General features: G+C 37.9%; 1 protein-coding gene across 4 annotated transcripts; it reads right to left on the reverse strand.

Annotated features, from left to right (window-relative positions):
- Positions 1 to 1,483: 1,483 nt before the first annotated feature.
- Positions 1,484 to 15,689, reverse strand: RNPC3 (RNA binding region (RNP1, RRM) containing 3). Of its 4 annotated transcripts, none has more exons than XR_010432699.1 (15): positions 15,375 to 15,689; positions 14,332 to 14,379; positions 13,077 to 13,195; positions 12,384 to 12,464; positions 11,565 to 11,676; positions 11,033 to 11,101; positions 10,244 to 10,392; positions 9,264 to 9,389; positions 8,245 to 8,381; positions 7,275 to 7,436; positions 7,017 to 7,111; positions 6,878 to 6,936; positions 6,302 to 6,434; positions 1,923 to 5,408; positions 1,484 to 1,723 (listed from the first exon to the last, which is right to left on the reverse strand). XR_010432699.1 is itself a non-coding variant. In XM_064664557.1 (15 exons), exons 1-14 carry the CDS (start codon positions 15,672 to 15,674, stop codon positions 5,349 to 5,351), a joined length of 1,650 nt encoding a protein of 549 aa, XP_064520627.1. In that variant the 5' UTR covers positions 15,675 to 15,689; the 3' UTR covers positions 1,484 to 1,723; positions 5,336 to 5,348. The 4 variants fall into 4 exon arrangements, 3 of the variants coding, with proteins under 3 accessions (XP_064520627.1, XP_064520625.1, XP_064520624.1); XM_064664557.1 differs by having other exon boundaries at positions 5,336 to 5,408; XM_064664555.1 differs by having other exon boundaries at positions 1,484 to 2,648; positions 5,336 to 5,408.
- Positions 15,690 to 24,150: the final 8,461 nt, after the last annotated feature.

A 24,150-nucleotide genomic window follows, 5' to 3' on the forward strand; every position in this document is an offset into this window, starting at 1 on the left:
TGCAGCTCCTACCCGAACTAGCAGCTCCTGGCAGAAGGTCCTTACATGTTATATATAGACGACCAAATACAACTGTTTACTTTAGTTGTGGTTTTGTCCATTCTCAGAGAAAAGAAACATTTTTCTATGACTAACTCCATTAGTTACTTTGTATGTCAAAGCCACTCTAGCAACACTAAAGTAGAAAATATCTAAAAGTTTTATATTACACATGATGATGTCGATTCAATGTAAGATTATAGTCAGGAACATATTCTTGAGATTTGGGAAAGGAAGGCTCTAGGGATATACAGTTACTGCATGCCTTAAAAAAGTATTTTTGTCCTTGAGCACAGCACCACCTTGCTGTTACCCTACTTCGCTGCTTTGAAAACTCACTTGCTGGCCTTTTATGCACTATTTTAATAACTGTACTTGTAGCTCAACATGGGTGTCAGGACACACTATCATAGAACCATAGAAACAAAGCCCCAAATACAAACAGTCAGCAGAAATAGGTATACAAAAACCCAGTTGACTTAAAGGAATGAAAGTTTTTCCTCCTGACTTCCAAAAAAATATTCTCTCAACAAGACTGCAAAAGTTTCCTTGATAGCTTATGAGTGTAAGATGGTGGACATCATGTTTTATTTGTATTTTACTTTAATAATTAAAACCCCACCAAATATACAGCTTAGCTTTATTCATAATGGAATGGCCACAGAACCCACAAAAAAAAAATTAAGCTACTTTTTTCTCACTTCTAAGCATCATAAATCCTTCAGCCACTCTCATAAAACTTCTCTCAGTATATTTTTCCTGGTCTACAAGTCCAAAAACAAGTAAGATAAACTAACAAACAACTACACAGTCCACATGGGAATGCAACAAATAAGCTAAAAAAGAATTCCAGTAAAAGCATTTTATAGTAATATGATAAGCCAATTCATATGGAAAGAACCAGCAAAGATACAGTTACTTTGGTCCAGACATCATAACTAGTGATTTGGACTGCCTGCAGCTGGAATGATGACAAAATAAATCTTTTACACGAGCCAGTTACTAGACCATCAACCATGACTTAGTATTTTATGGAATAACTTTAAGTCCACTGGACTGGACTCCCTATTGCCAAGTAAACATCATTTCAATGTTTCCCACATGGTTTGAGACAGTTACAGTAATCTGCCAAATATGTAAGAAATCCTACTATGTGACCTCCATAGCATTTATTGTTATTAATCACAGTTCAACAGGGCATTTACACAGGTTTAACACTGCTTTAACTGCTACTGTTGTTTTAATGACTTCAGTCTCACTACTGACATTTTTCAAGATGCAGGTGAACAATGGAAGTTAATTACGGAGTAAAACAGTGCCTAATTTCACAGTACAAATTCATGTCGGTGCACTAGTCCTCCTGTTGGTTCCAGGACAGGAAAAAGATCCGTCCCAACTCAAAAACCCCACAATAAAAGCCAAAATGAAGAGAGAAAGGCAAAACAAAGAGAAAGGAAATAATTTATTAGATTTCACAAGCAAACTAACATACATTTATCATATAAGTCTTGTGACACTTTAAAGATGTAGAATCTTTAAGACGAGAAAATTTATAGTCTGCCAATTTATAGTCTGCCTTAAATACTTTAGAAACGCTACTACGCACAGTTCAAGAGTCCTGACGATTACACTGCTTCTTCCCCCAGCTTGATAATACTTGAAAGAGATGGAACACAAAAGGGACCTGGAACATCACAAAGGCATGTTAAAAGTAAGAACAACCAGAAAACAGCACTGTTATACTTTGTTTTGACAACTAAACTGAAAGATGTTAAAGTATTTTAAGAAGTGCTTAATGTCTGAAAAAAATATGACTTAATAGATGCAGGCTGTATTAATTTTAAATTACAGAAAGTTAAATAGTAATGTAGTATGAAACCCACAAGAAAATTAAGTCACTGGCAACAACACTACCTCAGTGCAGAGAACAATCTAAAAAAAAAAACACCAACAAAAAGGTAGCAGTGATTAATAGTTGAGTATTAGTTCAAATACTTCATTGCAAGTTATTATTAATTTTTTCTTTACTCAAAAAAGACATAGTAAGGAATGTATAAACTGAATCAACTACAGATTGTTTCTCATATACCAGGACAGCAGTAATCATCAAATGATCTAAATACCTGTCAACCCCTTAATATTAGGAATTGCTCTGCAACATATTTTAGCCAACATATTAATATAATAATATTTATTTAAAGAAAAACAAAGTGACACCCTCAGTGTGAGCTCAGCACAGCTCCACATACATCAGCTTGTTTGAGCTAGAACTGTTTCACTAAGGAATGGGACCACAAATTAGTAAGGTATATGACCTTGGAGGAAAAAGGTGGAGGCCACCTTTTAAGACTCAGAACCTTTAATGTGTCTATTCACACAACACAGAAAACTCATTGATTTCTTTTTTCCCCCTGAAAAAGCATCTTTTGCTTTTCAAAATTACCAGATTAGCTCAAGCTTTAAACATGTAAACTCCTCCCCACACCTACTCTATATGAAAACTTAGATGTAGTTGAGTGCTACGGGAAACATTGCACAAAAAAAGGATACAACAAGAAAGGATACACTCTGCATGACAGTATTACTGCAGTATTTACGCAGGAATGTTTCTAAAGAAGAACAGCAGAATGTGGTTTAATTTTACTTGATTCTCAGTATTGCAGACACATAACTTTATGCTACCTATCAAAAGCAAATATGCTTGTTTGATAAAATACAGTTCTGACACCTTATGAGACTTAATGAGGGCTGATGGATCCACCAACACTAAACTCCATATTCAAAAGTAAATACATTTTTTTGTAACTGGAACTACTAGGATACCACCAGATTTTTCTGTTTCATAATTCTCCTTCAAGTCTTTGCCATCTCACAGACTCACTTTTTTTTTTTCCCATCAGGTCCAAAACCCAATCACATTTCCATTTAATGCTGGCTTTCAAGTCACTTCTTCCTAAGAAGAAGCTGGAGAAGTCTCAGCATCAGTTTCTTCTACATAACCTTTCTCCCAAAAAGTTGTATTTTAGCTACAGGAAAAATAGTCACCCCAAATACTAACTGAACTTTTTGCCAGTCAATCAAGAAAGATATTTCAGCCAGCGAGGACTTACATAGTATTTTTATAAACCAGAAGTATTATCTTCTCCACAAAGGATAAAATCTCTATAGAGGAAATTTTAAAAACCCCAAACAAACAAACAAAAAACCCCATGAAACACAAAACCAGACTCAGATTTCTATAATGGAATTTTGCATCATAAATCAGCATCCACCAGAATGTTCCAGCAGGAAAAGGAAAACATAGCCATGCAAAAATAGGGTTCCATTTCATCATTAGTTGGGAAATCAAACAAATATTTTCAACTAAACCTCATGGATCCTTACAAATCTGTATCATTCTAAACATTCTGTGATTGCTACGTACAAACAGTCAAGCTAAGGGAGCAGTTCTGCCCATGGTACATTAAACCAATGACACCTGCAAGATGGCAATTCAGGTAAGACTTTCAAGTGCACAATTAAGTCTTGCATAGTATGTTTTTGTTCACTCTAAAAAATGCTTCGGAGTTGACCATCAACATAATTAATAACCAAGTAAGCACTTTGTTATTTTCTTCATGGAATTCAAGTTTTTATCATGTTTAGTGAATTCAGAATTAATGTACAAAATCAGTTGCAAAGACATGGAATTCCTAAAAAGAATAAAAATGCTCAGTCTTCATCTGTCAGGCTTTCCAATAGCTAAAATGTTTCAAGTTTCTTTTTTGAATATCAAGACACTTAGTAATCTTCTTATTAGATGCTAGATAAAATATAAATACAAGTTTTTGCTAACAAAGCAGGAGTAGGAAACAAGACTGAAACTGTCTCATCAACACTTGTTCCTAATAAGATACTTTAGCCACGGCTCGTTTCTCTCTTTTCAATGACCAATACAGAAGAATGCCTGTAAAAAAAATTACTTTTAATTTTACAAAATATAGATTTTGCAAACCGCAATCAGTTGTACGAAATAGGAACTTCTAAGACCAAGTAGTATCTCAGATATGAGGGAAATAAGCTCAAACATAATCTGATTAAGAAATCCTTAGGACAATGGATACAACAAGGAACATATAATTAACATAACTGTTGTAAATAGAAATACTACCCTCACAATAACCATTCTGTGGGGTCTCCAACCAATTTGTAAAAATCAAAACCAACTGTTCACATCCTTTATTTCAAACTTCACGTTTTCTTCAAAGTAACAAGGATCAAACCTCCAGATTAAAAACACATCATGGATTAAGTAGAATACTTCATAAGCACTCAGCCTAAGATTTGAGTTCATTTTGTCTTAAGTGGTGGCATACCCAGAGCAATCCCTAACTGTAACCAGTGATTAAGTTCAATGCCCTTTAAATTTGAACTCGTTGATCTATCAGAGGGTGCAGCTTGAGAACTGAGTGCTTCTTATTCTGGCATCAGTTACTTCACATAAGAATTTGAGAGTTTACTATGCAAATGTTTTCAGGCCATGAAACCCATCACAGTTAAATTAGAGCTCATTTCGCTTGAGTTAAAAGGAAATAGGGTAAGCAGTAGTGAAGTAAAGCTACATCATAAGAAATAATAGCAATTACTTTCTGCTATAAGTTACTTTCCCAACATGTTATGATGGGATAATAATGCCAAAAAATCAGGACCTACGCATTCCACAAAGGAAGTCTTGATTAATGCAGCATTAAGCAGCATGTTCTGACAGAAAATCCTTCACTAATTCAGATAAGTTTAAAGGATGCTGCAACAGCACTAAGATCTCATCTTCCAAAGTTAGCAAAGCCAAAGGTCCTTTACAGCTAGCAGAAGTTCATTGCTGGAACCAGTTCTTCAGCATCACTTTACTCCTTCCCTTCCATCCCTACCAATGTAAAGAGGCAACTCTTTTCAATACCAAAACCCTGGAAGATTACTAAAAGGTAAGTGGTCCAATTCCACATAATTATTCTCCTTAGCTCCCCAGATAAAGGATTAGAGAAACTGACAGGTACCCTATGAGATCAGGAGCAGTGAAATGTCAGTCTCCGAATTGTTAAACAGAGGAAGAAGCAACGTTTTAAACTTACACCAACTATATACCTTGCATTCTGTTTTCCTCATATAAGCACATATTTAAGAAAAGAAAATTGTATGGAATGTTTCCCAGTATTCCTAAATAAGCCATTAAAGAGATATTACATAAAAACAAACAAACGCACACACTAACAAAAAAAATCCAAGCCTATTTATTTTTATTTTCAGGCAGAGTCCATACCTTGTGCAGTGCTCTACTTTTTCCTTTTCCCTTCATTGGCATCCTGTTTTGGTCTAGCTGAACGAGCAAATTGCTGAGATTCTGTTAAGGACTACAAGTGTCTGTGATACGTAGAAGCCAATCAAGAAGAAAAAAAAAAGATTACTTCTGCAAAACACAGTCTAGAAAGTGATCTTTACCTGTGAATCAATTCTACTACAGTATAAAGTATTATAACAATAGTGTCCATTAGTCAAAGATTAGGACCTCACCGTTACACAGTATTAAAGTTTTTAAGAGAGACTGTCCAAGAGTTTGCAATACTAAGTAAATAAGGAGAACTAACTGGAAATAGGTTTGATGCAGAGTAACTACAGAGGGATAAATGCTTGATATCTACAATCTTCCATCCCAGCATTTTAATTCTGTAACTTTGATGTCTCAGAATTTAGGAGGAAAAAAGGTAAAAGGAACAGAGGTTGGGATAAATGTGAGCACAAAGAAAATGAAACAAACTATGAAACATTCAAGTGAAAAATAAGGAAAGATTTACAGACAAAAAACAGTGCCATGCAACTAAAAAGTGACAGTTCCAGCTGGAGACCCAGTGTAATCAGAGACAACTGACCCCAATAGGAACACTTCTTATGTTCTTAATTCTGCAAACATAGGCCCAACCAAGTCAAAAAGCTTGTATTTAATTTAAATACAGAGGTCATACAAGCTAAATTATTTTTTGTATTGTCTTTGCAGGATTGGAGGTAAGACCAGAGCATCTTATTGTCTTATATTATCACCTTTACTCTCCTATTTTAGAAGAGGTGCCTCTATTTTTTTTTTCAGCTACCATAAAACTAACAATAGTACACTGTGTTATGCTGACTGGTTTTCTGTGTTTCCTCTTTTGTAGAACACTATGACAGCAAAACAAGAGATTGACGGACAGATTACAAAGAATATAATGTAAATGTTTGAAGAAAAAGATACAACCACCATGGGTTTTTCAAATAAGACATATCCATTTGCTTCTTTTAATGCTTTAGCAGCTGCTTTTTCATTAGGAAGTCCAATGAAAGCCTGTCCCTTCATACGGCCTTCTTTCATCAAACGTATATCAAACCTAGAGGCAAAATGGAGAATTGGGAATTACTCAGGTTTCACAAAACTTTCATATTTCACAGTAAAAATGTGATTCTCATGCATCAAATTGGAGAAATAGCAGAAATAGGAGCAAAGCCTACAAGTAGGAATGATGTCCTTGGAGACCATTTTGCCTGGGGGAACCATTTACTAAAAAGTAACATCGGACTGCAGGATGGCAATTGGTGTGCAGTACTACTAAATAGGACATGCAAAATGACCAGATACACACAATCATCTACACTGTTTATAAAACAATTCTATTTCTGTACTTGAGATAAATGAAGATTTTCAGATGAAACACATTTTTTCTTTATGTAGAAACATAAAAAACGATGACTAGTTCTAAAATCACAATTTTCAACAGTATCGTAGAAGATAACATAAGAAACTTAAATCTAACCAAGTACCAAATGAACTCACATATTTCGTTCCACTTCTGACTGGAAGTCAACATATCTTCCAAAAATAAACTTGAGATCCTGAAATTAAAGTGTAGGTATAAGAGAAAAGCCAAGAAAAAGCCCTTTTGGATAAATATTTGATTTGCTTGTTTACCTACCTTTTCTTGGACTTGTTTAGCTAAATTCTTCACATATATCCTGCAATTTGGATCACCTGGTTCATAGTTTTTGAAAACAGAAAATTTTTCCATTTCTTAAAGAAGAGAAAAAATAGAGAATGTTTTAGTTCGTTTACTTCGCATACTTGCTCAGTACATAAAATAACTTATCATCAACTAAGAAAGGAATTACTTATTTAAACTATTTGTTTCAACAAATCAAAAAGGTATTACTAGATAATACATTCTCAGTTATACCTTCTCTAGAAAGTCTGTTTTTTTCTAGATCCTTTCTAGAAATAAATTCTGATGGTATTTCATCATCCTCCTCTTCAGTTTCCATTTTATCATTTGAGCTAGGAGCTGGGAAAATCCTTCCAAAGCCTGTATTATTGATTTCTTCTGTGGTTGCAGAAAGATCTGAAATTTCAACACATTATTTAAGCAGTTTGTATGTTTATTCACAAGAGGATCAAGAGCAAGCAAAAGAAGTATACTCCTTTCAGTAATATTTTAATATAGTAGACTTTGTAAAGCAATTTGAACACATCCTTTAGAAAATTAGTCTTAATCCCTGGTTTGACAAAAGCATCTGCTCTATACGGTCCTATAAAACCCAATGTACTACAAACAAAAGCCATGGCACATGCTAGTTAGCATAAAACAAGCCTTCCTGCTCAAGCCTGTATCCCTTTCTATGGTTTATCTAATTTTGATTTAAAAAAACTGAATATTACTATAAAGTACTAAGAAACACAGACTGACCATAACCCTATAAAAAACCATCACATCTCATTGCTATTATCACCCAGCACTATTACAGCAGATAATCAGTGCACCACAGAGAAGGACTTGGCAATCACTTGGATGCTGCTCTCTAAGAGCTGGAAAAGGAAAATCTGAAATTAGCCTGATATATTCATTTACACTATAAAATACTGAGAATGCATTTGTAACATTTGCTAAAAAATCTTAACATTTAAAAGGCAGTGCAATTCACCATAAACCTACAGAGCACATAGGAGAGAAAGAGACCTTTAAAATCCTCCGTATCCTTTACAAAGCTTGTAACATGGGAAAAACAGCAAATGCAAACATGACACAACTTGGTGTTGAAAGCTCCAGTACAAAAGAAGAAAAGAATTTCCTGGCCTAAATTTCAGCACCTTTCTACACATTGAACCCAGATGATTTTAGTATTAAATACATTGGAAGTACAAAGTCTTACCATTTTTTTCTTCTTTTTCTGAGTTTATCTGAAGAACAGCTGGGATGTCAGTACTAATATGAAACTCTATTTTTTTATGACCTACATGATGTGGCTGCTCAAAGACATCTGAAGGTGACAGTGTAGGGTGCAAATTACTGTTTAAAACAACAACATGTTAATTAAAGGTTCAGACACTGATGAATGCATATTCAAATACAAGATTTCTTCCAGATGTATTCTATGCTGTTGTTTACCACAAATACATGTGTTCTCCATTTCATAAATCTCACCCAACAGTTCAAGTTGATCAGAACACAAATACAGTAGGTATTGCTGGCAGTGGGAGCAAAATCAAGAATACATACCACATTACAAGACAAACAGGCATTTATTAAAAACTTTAGCAGTTACTTAAATATGAAAAATAACTGGCCTTGCTGCTGCTCTCACCTAGTGTAAAAAAATATACCACATTTTAAAAAAATATAGCAAATCACTTGGAGGAAGCAGGTGGCTATTACGAAAAATGCATTCACAATCACTCATCACCACACAGAAATACTACACTGGTGACTACTGTGCCACAGAACTGCAGCTCCAAAAACCAAACTTATCTTCAACCAAGTCCAGTATCATAATTTTATTATAACTTTTTATTTTAAGAAGTATTTAAAAAAATAGACCCAGATTGCTTCTGTCACAGCTGTGATACAGAATTAGTTATTTTTTTTATGAAAAGGAATTTTTAGTAGTTTGGTAGCAAGAGAAACACAGATCTTGAACAGGCACACTTTACAGATTAAGGTAGTTGAGCAGACTTTAGTTCAAATTACAGGAAAATTTGGACTTTTTGAGCAATAAAACCAAGCATGAGGATAAGGGAAGACCATCTTCCCTTCATCTGCCAAATTCAGCTATCAGTGAAGGATGCTTGTTTTAAAAAAGCAACACTAAAGCAAACATGATGCAGAGAACACAATTTAGTACAAGGAGTAATCTTCTGAAAAAGTGAAAAAACCCACAGAAAAAATACAAACCTGTGGGGAGTACACACAGGAACATTCAGTAAGTCTTTAATTCTTTGCTTTTTTCTAACACCTCGTCTCTTTGAGTTTATCGGTCTTTTAGGCTGAAGGGTTGCTAATTCCATCAACTTGGTCATTCTATTTTAACAAAAATAAAAAACAAACCAAAACAAAGTCGTTTACAGTTTATTTGAAAATACTCATTATGAAAACCCTTCTCCTCTCCTTAAAGCCTTTGAAATAGAACTTTCCAGAATATGATTATAAAACTAGGTACCTTAAAAAATGAAACTACACTAATAATCTATAATTGTAATGAGGTCAATGATGCCCTTCCTTCCCCAAGCATGCTCCTAATTAGGACACTGAATCTGTAAGGAAAGCTGTGACACCCCAAGCTGAACCTGAATTTATAACACAATTTCCACTCAACAGGAGTGCCTTTTTCCAAATGTATGTATCTTTCTGAATAAAGCATAGTGACTTTCTGATTTACTTTTCAGTTTAAATAGCAAATAAAAAAACTGGTTTTTTAATTTTAGTATGAGTTTAAAGATTAAACAAACCCCACTTCCAAAACTGTAAGAGCATCCTCTGCACACAACCTCCAATTATTAATATACTATTCGGGCTGAGTAGTTAATTCAGTAAAGATATGGAACAATGAAGAATTCAAAAAACAAACTAATGCTTCCTTGTAACTGCACTGTGGGGGTTTTTTGACATGAGAACAAATGATAAATTGCACACCAACAGGCCGTTTTCCTTTTCTTACTGCATTTACAACAGCACTGTCCTTCTATTATTAAGTTGATCTGGAGTTTCTCTAAGCACCTAGAAAGATTTTTATATACTATCTACTAGATACTATATCTATGTGCTGCAAATGTTAAGAGAGATTCCACCACTTGCTGAACCAGAAGCTAGAAGAGTAAAGGCACCCACCACTTTAAGTGAGCCCAAAAGCTTGCAAATGACTGCAAAACACATACCTCTCCTTTTCCTCATCATTATCACTTTCATATTCCGATTCATCCCCACTAGGTAGTTGCTCTTCGTCCTCTTCAGGCAAAGGAGGCTCTTCAGGAGGCAGAGGTGGGATTGGGGGAGGTGGCACAGGCACTGGTAAATACTCCTCATACTAATTATGGGGAAAAAGTTTAAAAAAGTATCTAAACTTTGTATGAAAATAAAAAGTGTGTACCTTCTTTTCCTTTACTTAATAAAAACAGTCAAAGCAATAAATTATAATATGACAAGAAGCATTTTCTCAAAGTATACTTATAGGGATCTAGATGCTATTTTGGTAAACCACATTACTAATGAAAAACTTTCCACAACCAAAAAGAAAATGTTGCTGCTTTCTGAAGCACAGCAGTGAATGTTTTAATTCTTTCAAGCTGAGGTAATAAGAAATATGGCAAACCCATGGTCCTGGGTTTCCACCTTGCACTCAGCTTTAAGGACTTTCCTGAGAAGAATGTGGTCAAAACATACAGGTGGAGGCCTAACCTCCAAAGCCATCTCAGTTTCTACAGTGAGCCAACAGTTTGAAACATTCTAGTGCTACTGTCATATGTGTGTATTTCTTTGTTCTAAGTACAGTCAAAAAGATTTCTTTAGAAGACCAACATGCACATCGCACCCAGTGAAATGCAGCAGTATTTGCTATCCTCCAGAGATTTCTCCAGCTTTGAAAACTTAGATCTCCTACCATATTACTGACATTTTAAATTGTGAATCACTTCTACAGTACTTAAAACATATATTTAAAAAGTTACCATGGGAGGGCGAGCAGTAATCGGTCCAAAGGGTGGAGGAAGATTCATTTTATTCATTAGATGAAGTACCTGAAATTATTCAAAATAAGCAAGGTTTCCTTAAACAAATAAGTGACAACAGTTCCTTGCTAGGTATAATAGCCAGTAACTTCTGGCAGCTGTAAATCAGCAGAGTTTTAATGTTAATGAACAATGTGAAAGCCTCCACCTGAGACACCATACTAATGGTAAATAAAAGCAACACCCTAAAAAGGCTAATGAGAAAAGCAAAGCATCTTCTCAATTGAAATTCCAAGTACTCAAGTCACATCTAATTAGGAAGAGCATATCCAGTTAAGTCTTCAGTAAGCTATCTCTGGTCAATAAAATCTTATTATCTCAACGTGGTAAAAAATTAAGATTGATTAACACTGTCACAGAAAAAGTAACTTATTATTTACTATGACAAAAAAAATTATTTCTGTGCATAACTGAAAGAGGAAAAATGAGATTTGATTTTTATACTCAATTTTGTTTCCTGTTTTTCACTTACCTGGACGTAAAATTTGGGCACGCTTGCCAAGGCATTTGCTATATTTGCTAGAATTGCACTTGAAGGTGGTGGGTACAAATATTTGAGGCAGGAATTGATGGGAAAGGTGAGGCTGAGGAAAAAAAACAAGACACCTTAACACCACTGCCACTGGTAACACTTAATGATTACTAGAAGCTTAACTATTCATTACATCTGAAGCAACACTGAAATATTATTATTTCCCCAAGAACAGCTTTGGGCCCCTTACATTGACTTTAACACCAGGGAATAGGCCTCAGTGCATGACAGACTTACTGGGCTGGGCACAATGAAAGTATCAACCTAAGCAGAAAGCCTAAGTACATAGAAACAATCAAAGCATCCAAAACCAAAAGCACAGCATAGCAGGCTCAATACTCAGAGTGTTGAATTTACTAGCCTCCAAAAAACTTGTTCTTCATGTATGCAAAAATGCAAATGGCTGGGGGGGGTGGGAAAGAAGCAGCGGCATCTGGAAAACCAAAAATCAGTGGTATTCTGCTGTTAACACTGGGACAACCTACCCAGCCCTCAGACTCCTCCTGAGAAAACAATGCATAGTGCTAGAAGGCTACTGTGCAATCCACAACTTCATGGCTCAAAGCACCAGTCACTACTTGTTTGTGAGGATTCTAAACTCGAGGAATTGAAACTTCATCTTTAAGACAATTCCTACAGCTATGCCTGTGGAACAGTAGCATACTAGAAAACAAAACTATTGTTCAACAGTACATAACACATTTCAAAATAACCTGTAACAGAATAAAATAATTAAGACAAATAAAAAAAACCACTAACCCATGGTTGGGTGCAATTCCATTCTCTATTTTAACACAGCTTGGTTCTACCTTCTCTTCTTCTTTCACTGGTTCTTCTGAACTGAAAATTAATTTAATCTTAATTAAAAGAGGGCTAAATTTAAATGCTTCATGTAGTATACAAAACAGGCATCATCTATTAATACTAGAAATTGATAAACATAGGTATTTTTAACATCTTTATCAACGGTATTACTACAGCCATTATCAATGCTTCAGAATTAATATATGTGGACAATTATTGTAGCCACAGTCTTCTAAAATAAGTACTTATGCAGATTTAAGTAAGCCTCCCTATATTAAAACACTCCTGACTTCAATCTACTCATAGGAAAAGAACTAAAATGATTTCATGCTGCACTCTGTTCAGAGACTGTATAAATTCAAAGGTATTAAATTATTGATTTGTTCATATTCTAAGTAACTTGAAACCTCTACTACAGTTGTTTTAATTAAACACTATCACATAGCTTTTATCACTTAGTTACATATTCCAGAGGTAATGACACAGGTCTAATGTGAGGAACGCAGTCACTTATCTGTGGATCTGAACCTCCTTGTTAACACTTCTTTGTGGTTACAATTTTTCCTTTGAGTTAAAAGGACTACCAAAGTATCATGAATATGGAATTTCCTCTCCTTGACCACAATCATAACTATATTACGCACATACCTTTTACACTTCTCTGAGACAGAAGGCTGGCTAAGGGCCTGTACACTCTCTTGCTCCTTCGCAAATTCAACAACCAAGGTGTGACCTAAAAGTTTCAGCTGATGCAGCCTTGATAAAGCCTTCAAGTAATTACAGCGGAGAAAAGAAAGAAAAGGAAGAGGAAAAACATGAGAATCATTTTAAAGCATAACTGTTTCTCCTTTGATTGGTAAATTAGCCATAGGATGCAGTCCCAACTGCTTTAAGCTCAGTCTGTGCCACTATGGACACAGGCAGTCCTGCACTGTGTTTGCCTTCACAGCCCTGCTTTTAGTGGCTCTTTCTTGCTGGCAGGAAGAGACAAGGTTGCCCAGCCAGAACCACGGCAGAGTTAGGTCATCTGAACACAGTGGCGGGACTGCAGCCTCAACAGTGATACTTATTACACAGACTAGTACGTCTCTGTGATTTCAAGTAACCAGCCTCTTGCTCATAAACTACGAACATACTGAATTCCGCTAGTAACAGCTGGGAATTTTAAGATCAAGATTCTTAAAAGTAACAGTAAGAAGATCCAGCATTCTGCAAGTCCAGAACACAACAGGCTGCCAACAACTGACACAAGCAACCTAATTCACCACTGTTCACCTCACACAGTCTTTGTAACTTTTTGAGTACTCCTCTGAAATGTAGCCTAAAAAAAACCAGAAGCAACGCAAAAAAACCAAACCCCAAACACCAGGGCATAAGGCGGAAGTTCTAGACACAGGCTTTTTAGCAGACTAGTATTTAAAAAGCATTATTAGCATTACCTTTCTGGCATCTAAGTCTCCCACTAATGTGGTAGTTTTCTTATCAAAGTTGGCATTCAAGGCAGCCTTGAACTGTGTACGTCACTAGGGAATTTTATGGCAAATACGTAATTTTGCAGGAAACAAGAAAATTAAGTTTGGTTTAGTTTGTATATAAATGCACATACATCCTTGACAGGGCCCAGTTCAGTCTCAGCTCCTCTAAGTTTGCCATGATCTATGTGAAAGGTTGGATCAGATGACTTCCACAATCAATTTTCAACTCATCTTTCTTAGGTATCTACTGAAGTGTTCATTTCATCAAGTCCTGCAAGCAAATCCTGAAACAGAACTCTAATACTACATTGTGCTGCTTTGTTTTTTCTAGCACTGAGTACTAGATGACGTGCAAAACATTTTAGAGCACAACTGGCAATCCAGAAAAGTGCTTTGCCAAACCATTCAATAACAAACTCAATACAAACCTTTGCAGCTGCATTTTCACTGGGAAAGGTGGCAAAAGCAGTATGTTTCTAGAAAACAAGCAAAAAAATTACTGTATATAATATATATACATTATACTGCATTCAAAAAGTTGAGATTGCACGTAAAATATATGTCCACAAGAAATTTGTAAGTTCAAGCTTACATATTTGAAAGCTTCCAGACAGTAGTCACCTAACTCCCACATGGAGCCAATGTGAAGGACTAAAAAACATTTTTCTTAAGAATTTAAGATATAAACCTCCTGCAGTCAAAAATCAAGACAGGAACTCAGTTGCTTGAGGAACACAGGAAAAGCTTTTTTTCTATAAGCAAAAGCCATCCTAAACTGCAAAAAAGTACATATGGATAAAGAGGTCTAATCCTCTTTTCAAACAAGAAATTTATTTCAGCACCTCACAGTAGCACATTTTCATCAAAGCAATTTCCAAAATACTATTCCTGCTACAAAAGTTGTAACTATTGTTGTGCTTTGAATGGTTTCTAACATTTTCCTCTTTTTTAGGTTTTAAAAGGATGCAAGCTTTTCAAATTAAATCAAAGCCTCATAGAATACACAGTTCATCTGTGTATTCGTTATATAACAAACTTTATTACTTCACCTTGCCACTACGTGATTTGGTACCCAAAATGATTGTAACAAAGTCAGTATTTTTGATATCCTATAAAGAAAGCACGACCCTGACAGAAGATGCAGACATCAATTATCTGTAGCTCTGTAGGAATGCAAGGCTCTTTCCGAACAGCATCTGTCACCAAACAGATACGCCCATGTTTTTTTAACTTGGAAAAAGAAAAAAATCAAATAGAGATTTCTACAGACACACCTGTGAAAGTGCGCCCCTACACCTGCAAGAGGCCCCTCTGCACTGCTCTTCCACAGGCCCATCGCTAAGAGCCAACGAGGCCGAAGCCGCGGCCCGGGGCACCCCGAGCCCGCCGCTCTCCCGCCCTCCCCGCGGGGCTCCCCGCCCGGCACACCGGCTCGGCCCCGCTGCGGCCTGCCCCGGGCCCCAGCCCTCACCAGCCGCCCGTGGTCCGACAGGACGCGCACAGACACCGCCCCAAAGTGCTGCAGCAGATCCTCCTTCTCCGCCGCCGTCAGCTCGGCGGGCAGGTGCCGCACCAGCAGCGTCCGCCCCCGCCGCCGCGACACGCCGGGGTGCGGCGGGACAGCTCCCGAACCCGGGACACCGCTGGGGTGCGGCGGGACAGCCCCCGGGACACCCCCTGGACCCGGGATACAGCTGGAGTGCGGCGGGACAGCCCCCGGGACACCGCCCGGCCCGCCCGCCCGCAGCTCCGCACAGCCCGGCGCCGCCATCGCAGCGCGGGACCGGCGCGCGCAGGGGCAACTCGCGCGAGAGCAGAGGCGGGGCCTGAGGCCTCAAGTCTCGCGACACTGACACAGCCCTGGGAGTTGGGCGGAGCCGCGCGCGGCGGGATTGGGACCGGGATCGGGATCCTTCGGTTGGGATCGTGTGCCCCCTCACACACACGGCGTGCCCGAGTCACGTCCCAGAGGATGCGCCTCACACACACAGTGTGTCCGAGTCACATCCCAAAGGATGCGCCTCACACACACAGTGTGCCCGAATCACGTCCCAAAGGATGCTCCAACGTGAGACAAAACCCTCCCGCCCCAACAGTTCAGAGCTTGTCCTCAGACAAAATTCTAAGCTGAAGAGAGTTGACGGACCAGCGAGCTACTGACACCTCACTGGCGCAGTCACTAACCTGCTGCCCTGGTGTCTGGGCAAGGCAGGCGGTGTGGGTGGAGCACAGCCCCAGTGACAACCTGGGACGGATCCCAGGGCGAGCAGTGAGGACAGAGGCCGATCGCAGCCAGTAACCACTGCAGCCACAAGGGCTGCTCCAACCCTGCCTTGCTTCGAAGGGCAAAGGTTGTGATCTCAAAAGGGGGGGAATCCCCAACCTTGACTGATGAAATCTCAGGTTTTAGCGCATCTAATTAGCTGTTTGCTGGCTGGCAAAAGCACCACCTGCCTGTGTCACTGTTGCCACTGGCTGTGGGTCCCACAGAGCCACTCGCCCGATGCCGCTGTGCAGAGCCTGCAGGCCCTGCACTGGGGTGCACTGAAACCATCACAGAAAAAACATGTTTGGAAGGCTGTGCAGTGTACCTGCTGAATAGGGAATGGCTGTTTCTTGCAGCTTTCAATAGAAAAAACCCAAGGCCTTCAGTCCATAAAGTCTTCAAGGCTCCTTCTGTTTCTTGAAGAATCACGACGGACCTGGCACCATATGTGCAGTACACCTGGAGGGTCTTAGGCTGTGCTTATTTCATGACTGAACACTGGCAATCTGGGAAAAGATCTGGCCGTAGTGGGTGGTCACAGGGATCTCATTCAGTACATCAGATGACAGTCCAAGTTCATCCAAATGAGTTTGGGAAGGAGTTGGCTGAAAAACAATCTTTAAAAAGGATCTAGGAGAAAAGCAGAAATTTAGGAGCAATTTCTTACAGGATCCATGAATGCATTTTTGTTGCTGTTATTAGGATAAGCTGGAAAATATCTATGAACTTGGAAACAGGTGGAATAATTAACATAGCATGCAAATAGGGCAGTGTACTTTCTCTCTTGATAACACCAGCAGTACTGGTTTTTCTAAGGCTGTTAAAACTTTAAAAGTAACACTGACCAGCCTAGCCAGCTCTCTGTGTGACTTGTGGTTTGTATGAAGTCCAGAAGACTTTCTGGGATATGCTGGTCAACATGCAGTTGTAGCAGATGGGAGGATGAGGATTGCAAAAGCAATTCTGTGGTGGCTGTTCTGCAGCATCCTGTTTAAATTGGCCTGACTTTCAGTTCACTCCTGGGTAATGACTTCAGACAACTTCTTTGCAGCAGGTCTGTGAAACTTGTAGGCAAACCAAACTTCCCTGCTTCCCTTCTAGTTCTCTAGGTACATTCCAATTATTAATCTGCACATCATTCGCCAGATGGGGAAATAATTATATAACTTCAAATATGTTTTCCTTTCAGAACTAAGAAACACTGTTCTCAGTTCCGCTCAGAAAAGTCTGAGAAAAATATCTTCTTTTTAATTACATTGAACAAGTGGCAAGAACAATTTCATTTGAAATAATTCTGATATCTGATGGCTGTTCATCCCTCCTAGTACAGAATCCCCAAAGAAAGAGAAAAACTCTTTTAAAGTCTCTTCACCCTGACAGACCAGGCTGCTGAAGATGAACGTCTCTAAAGCAGAGGTTTAACAAAGTATCATGCAAGTCAAGGTGATAAAATAGTGCATGTGATTTTTCTAAGATGCAGAAAGAAAAAAAAACTTGCCCTTTCTCTCCCCCTCATGTCAACAAGCAAAATAGATGACTAATATGTTATTTTCTTTTTACTTTCCAAGATTAAAATTTCCAAGATTCAAATTTATAGATTCTTGAACAATAGAGTTCTTCAACAGCAGTGCATTGTGGTTTTGTGTTAAAATTCATGGTTAAGTTCTTTGCTTATACAGAGAGAAATTTCAATGCAAGTGTTTTAGTAATACTAGTATGAGTCAGAACTACAGACTCATTCAGGTTAGAAAGGAAGGAGATCCTTTTGCAGCAATCTGTAGTCTAGTCTTCTACTCAAAGCAGGATCAGCACTAAAGTCCAACCACATCACTTAGTACTCTCTCCAGCCTGGTCTCAAAAGGCCCTAAGGGTGAAGATTCTATAGCCTGCATAGACAAGCTTTTCCATTCCTTAATTAACCTCCTAGTGATTTTCTTTTCTCCCTTTCTATCCATTTGGAACTGACAATATTTATATAAATGTGTTGTAACTCCATAAAGACAAAATTTCAAATTCCAATTAAAATTTATTGAGTTGGTAAGAAATGCAAGTTTGAAAAAAAAAAAGTGAAGAAAGGCAGCTTTGCAGAACGCTCTGATGTTTTGCACATCACTCATTACCCACTTGCATAAAGCTGTCTATTAGTGACATCAAATCAGCAGTGGCCAGGGGCAGATACGGTTGTCCAAAGTAATAGAAGTCCAACTCAGCCTGTCCTTTACAGTTACTTAGGAAAGCAGTAAATTAGTGCCACACTGAATGATACACAGGTTTATTTAAATCTATAAAAAAATATGCAATGGTCCACCTGAAAGAGATGAGTTTTCTTTTGGATGGTGTGAGTTAGTGAATCCACAGATTTTTGAAAAGTACTTATCTGCATCACTAAGCAGTCAAAAGTGAGCATTATTATGAGAGCAGTGATGCTACTGTTTCTTGCAGAAATTAAGATACACAAAGATACTGTTATATCATCATCCTGATAAAGTGAGACCAGAAAGCTAAATGTTGAAGAAAATAAAAGCTGGAGTGTGGAATTTTTTTCTTTATTTTTTTTTTAATATGCCTCTAGGTATTTTCTCTTGCCTCCAGTATATATTCCAGTTGGCTGGACACAAGGAAGCTCTGAGTGCACAAGTAGCTGCATTAGCATGAAGATAAGCCCAAGGCTTGTTTTACCTTCTCTACAAAATACTGTATATCCATGTACTTAAATGAATCTGTGAGGGCAACCTAACATATTGGAACTCTCTTGTTTGACTAGGACCAGATAGGCCACGAGAAGCAGAGTTTTAAATGGCCCCCAAACCGGTAACAATTCACAGAATAAATAACATTGTATAATGGGGTCACATTCTTTCATTAATGGAATTGCGTATTAGAGTTAGCACTACAGAAAGACTGTACTACTGAGTTTACTGACTCTTCTGCTTTAGTATTCATCCTTTACTGACACAAGAAAAAAATCTTTCAGATTACAACAGCAGAAACTCCTAATAACCTTAATTCAAGTTTCTTCTTCCAGAAAGAAAAGTATGGACTTTTAATGCAATTTGAGAGGCTGTCAACAAAGGCTTTTTCAAAGAAAACAATCTTTTCACTAAAGGGAGGAAAAAATGCTTTCCTCAGTTATTTTTCTCAAATGATACAACTGTTTTTCTTGGGTGGGTTTTTTTTTCTGCTTTAATGAAACACATGAAAGACTTTTGTTACTCTCTATCCATTCTGTACATTATTCAAACTATGGCCACTGGAGTTCTAGTATCAGAATAAGGAAACCATTGTCCCTGCGCACTGAAAAACCTCAGCAGCAAGTTCTAGTAATTCCTTTACTGTTTAAACAAAGTTCCCAGAGTTTGTTCCAACAGTGGGGCATTTTGCCTTTCTTTCCCTATGCAGTTGTGTTCTGATTGCTTTTCCTCCAAGCCTTTGTTTGAATAAAAAATTTTGTAACAATGCATCTGCATGTTTAAGCATGTTTTGCAGCATAGGCATAAGAAACCATTTATTGTAACAGTTTCTCTGTATTATAAAGTGCCACATTTTAACAGTGAACTGTCAATCAAAACAAATTACTTTTCACTCAATATGTCCAGGGGAAAAGCTACATGCTGCATTTCATCATTTCCAAAGTTCTCAGGTTACATGTGCAATGCTAAGGTGACGTATTTCATACCTTAACGCAAGTGTCAACAACCTTTCAGGTGAAAGCAAAAAATACACCTCTGCATAAGCTGAGTGCCTGGCTTTTTTACCCACAAGGAATGAGGTTCAAGACCAATACATTATTGTGTGTTATACTTCTGTGTAAGATATTTAGTGTCTTTTTTCCACCAAACACAATCAATACTTTATATGGAACTACAACTACATTCTAGATCATTGGATTATGATTTTTCAAACATGCTGCCTTATATTGAAAGGAAGAGCTTGCAAAATCAGCTCTACCCTACCATTCCATAAGTAACTGATATTTTATTTTCAGCAAGCTGCAATTTCCCCTTTCTCTGTCCCCCCTGCCCTGTGGAATGATATCTATATGTAAGAAATAATTATAGGTGACAAAAAATAGATAGGAGGGGGAAATTTGTTTTTTATCAGAAAGAGGAATGTATAACAAGCAAATGGCTTTTAGAATTGTGGCATCCACGAGAATATAATTTTAGTTCTCCAGAGTTTCAAATTTGGCACTTGACAAAATTAATTCTTTCACTCTCATCCCATCCTTTTAATCATTATGTTTTCTGCCTTATTTCATAAGTCATTAGAAAAGACTTGGTCTGATCAAAGACTGTGTAGTATAGGACATTTATTACTTCTAATTAAGAGTTAATTCATCATATAAGATTTGGTGACATTGTTACTCTGACTCAAACATGTTAAAAGGGTTAATATTTGTATACTAAGTGTTTGGCACAAGAAACCAAAGATATTTAAAGCCATAAATAAATTTCCTTGCATTTCAATGGTATGTTGATATGTGGATTTTCTCAAAATACCAAAATGTTTGCCTGTTCAGCATTAGGTGTTCTTTAGGACAGTATCAGTGCTGGTTTTGCTGTTTTTGCAATTGCATCCTTTAAAGCAGAACTTCTCAGTTTGTGGAACATGGTGCAGTGTAGATTCTATCCTTTGGCTGACAAGTAAATATATTTCCTCTACTCCTGGGACAAATGTCCAAAAAAAGACTAATATAATGTAACAGCACAGATTCCATCTTAGCTTTCAAACTCCATTTGAAACATCTGGTCTGTAACTATACAGTGACTTGCAGAACTGTAGACTGTTTGACTGGTTCTCTGAGTGAAGTCTGCTTTTATTTTCCCTCAATAGATTCAAAATACAGGTTACAAATACTATTGAGCACTCCGATTTCTACAAAGCTTCTGCAGCTGCTCTTGTATGTTTGCATACAATTACAGACAAATTGAGAGGCTGATAAGAATGTCTCCATACACCTCACTGATTTCAAGGCCTCTGCTGTCACGCTGGGCCTGTATTTCTGCATTAGATTAGAGTGATAAATATTTCATTCTATACGGAATAACCAGGTGTTACTAACAAGTATATCAAATCTGATTTTGAGATAAACAAAAGTAAATGAAATTAGGCATAGCCACCTGATAAGAAAAATTGTTGTTACAGCTAAACATGTCAAGACAAAGATCCAGACAGGTCTAGATGAATTCAAGCAAAGCAAGTCTGACATGCCTCAGTTCTTCACAAACTCATTGAAAGCCTGTGGCTCTTTATTAGTAATGACAATATTGTATTTACTGGCTTACAGGCTAACATTCTATATTACCAGGTCATTGTTGTAATAACAACTCCATAGATCAAAAATATTGGAGTAATAGGCAGTATTAGATGGTATTCAAACTTAGCTCCCAAAAGATATTTTTTCTAATTCCTTGTGAGTTAGACAAGGCTAGCAAGGTGTTTGTTAAGAATTTTGGAAGCCTCAGGCCAAAATGTTTTAATTACTAAGGTCAAAAAGAAAACCACAAGAGTAGCTTTGAGATACAAATGGCAACACTACCAGAAATTTGATTTTCATGGTGGCAGTTCTGCAACTGTTTTCATATTAATATGAATAGTGTGGTGTAACAAAGTAGCTTTAGAAAGAAGGTTGCAGAAGGACTACAGTAATGTTGACAAGATAACGTCTGTTACTGCTGGAATCATGTCCATGTTACAAAAGCTTCGGGTGTGTACCAGCTTTATTTTGTTAGGTACTATTGTATAGAGTTTGTGTGGCAAGGTTTTGGTAGCAAGGGGATTACAGGGGTGGCTTCTGTGAAAAACTGTTATGAGCCCTTCTAGAAGAGCCCATGCCAGCTGGCTCCAAGGTGGATCTGCTGCTGGCCAAGGCCGAGTCCATCAGCAGCAGTGGTAACGCCTCTGGGATAACATAGTTAAGAAGGGGAAAAAGTTGGTGCACTAGAGCAATTGCAGATGGAGAGAGGAGTGAGAATATGTGAGAGAAACAGCTCTGCAGATACCAAGGCCAGTGAAGAAGGAGGGATAGGAGGTACTCCAGGTGTCGGAGCAGAGGTTCCCCTACAGCCCTTGAAGGACCTCATGCTGGAGCAGGTGGATGCCTGAAGGAGGCTGTGACCCCATGGAGACCTGTGGAACCTTGGAGAGAGGAGTCCACACGGGAGCAGGTTTGCTGGCACCAACACACTGGAAAGTGTGTTCCTGAAGGACTGTGCCCTGTGGAAAGGGTGCTGTGCTTGATCAGTTTGTGAATAACTGCAGCCAGTGGGAATGAGTCGCATTGGAGAAGTTAATGGAATATTGTCTCCCATGGTAGGGACCCCACACTGGAGCAGGGGAAGAGTGTGAGGAGTCCTCCCTATGAGGAAGAAGAAACAGCAGAGACATTGTGCGATGAACTGACAGCAACCCCCATTCCCCATCCCCCTGCACCACTGGAGGGGAGGAGGTAGAAAGAATCAGGAGTAAAGTTAAGCCTGAGAAGAAGTGAGGGGTGGGGTAAAGATGTCTTTAAGATACAGTTTTATTTCTCATTATCCTACTCTGATTTGAATGGCAATAAATTAAAATAATTTCCTAAACTCAAGTCTGTTTTGCCTGAGACAGTGACTGGTGAGTGATCTCTCCCTGTCCTTACCTTGATCCATGACTGTTTTGTTATAGTTTCTGTCCCCTCTCCAGCTGAGGAGGGGAGTCACAGAGTGACTTTGGTGGACACCTGGCATCCAGCAAAGTCAACCCACCACAACTACATCAGCATACACATAACCCTAGAAATGATGTGTGTGAAAAATAACCCCAAAATTATTGCTGTGAAAAATAATTTTCTGTTAAGAGGGAGTTGATATTTAAAGAAAGCATTAAGTCATGTAACTGCTTTCCAGACCTTGGCCTGCAACGCTTCCTGAAGCATAAGCAGCCATTTTCTTTTTGCTTTTCATTCTTCTCTTTGAATAAAATCCCCAAACAATGGATAGATCACTAAGAATTCTCCTTTTCGTATATGACCACTAGGTGATGCTGTGACCCTTAATTGCAAATTATACTGTACTGTTAACACTGTTATTCTTTCATTTTATAAAACTCCGCAGCATATTTATATATGAAAAACTGGTATTTTCTTTCTCTTTCTTACATGCATTGTAGCTGTAACCACATGTAGATCAGGGTTTTTTTACACAAATCCATATATATCAGACATCTTAGCAATAGCTCTTTCTGCCAGTACTGAGAATTTCACATGATTTTTGATGCTGTGCATATACATTCTCTGTAGATGAAGATGGGGCTGCTTTGAGTAAAGACTTTTGCAAAACGGGGAAAGTGTACTGAGAAGAGATTTGATATATTTAATTCAGGTTTATATTTCATTCTGTTTATCTGTCCTATATAATAGGTCAGAATGGTGTTCTTAGTTTCAGGTTTAGAGTTTATTTTTCTATGCCATAACAGCATCTAGAATTAAGGGAGATATTTCTATTTAGCAAGTATTTCTAAAAAATTAGGTGATCTTAGTTATTTATGTAGGCCTTATTTCTGTTTTCTCTTTCCATAAGTCATTTACCATTTTTATTTTAAGTGTAGTGATTTGATCCACACTGTTGGGTCTCTTAGCCAAGAGCTCTGTTAGACTTTCATAGATCACCGCATTTTACTGATGATCTTCTCAAAGTGGTTTCAAAAGAACAGCATTCTTTCATGTGAGCTAATTGTTTTTTCACCATTCACCATTTCTATGAACTCCTTCAAAGACTTTTTAATTTCTGCAGCAGTTTTTCTGTCTTCTCATCAGAAATGTTAATACAATAAGGTTAAATTGATTTCAGCAGACAAAGCAAATATACTCAGCTAGCCACCTCCAGCATAGAAGTGCTAAGGGCACAGCTCCATTCAGGTGATCCCCATATGTCAAAAGCAGAGAAGGAATGAAAACAGGTTATACAATTTAGAACAGCTTGCGAGCTAGGTCAGTGCCTGTCAA

The sequence above is a fragment of the Pseudopipra pipra genome, chromosome 9, assembly GCF_036250125.1.
Source record: "Pseudopipra pipra isolate bDixPip1 chromosome 9, bDixPip1.hap1, whole genome shotgun sequence".
Classification (NCBI taxonomy): domain Eukaryota; kingdom Metazoa; phylum Chordata; class Aves; order Passeriformes; family Pipridae; genus Pseudopipra; species Pseudopipra pipra.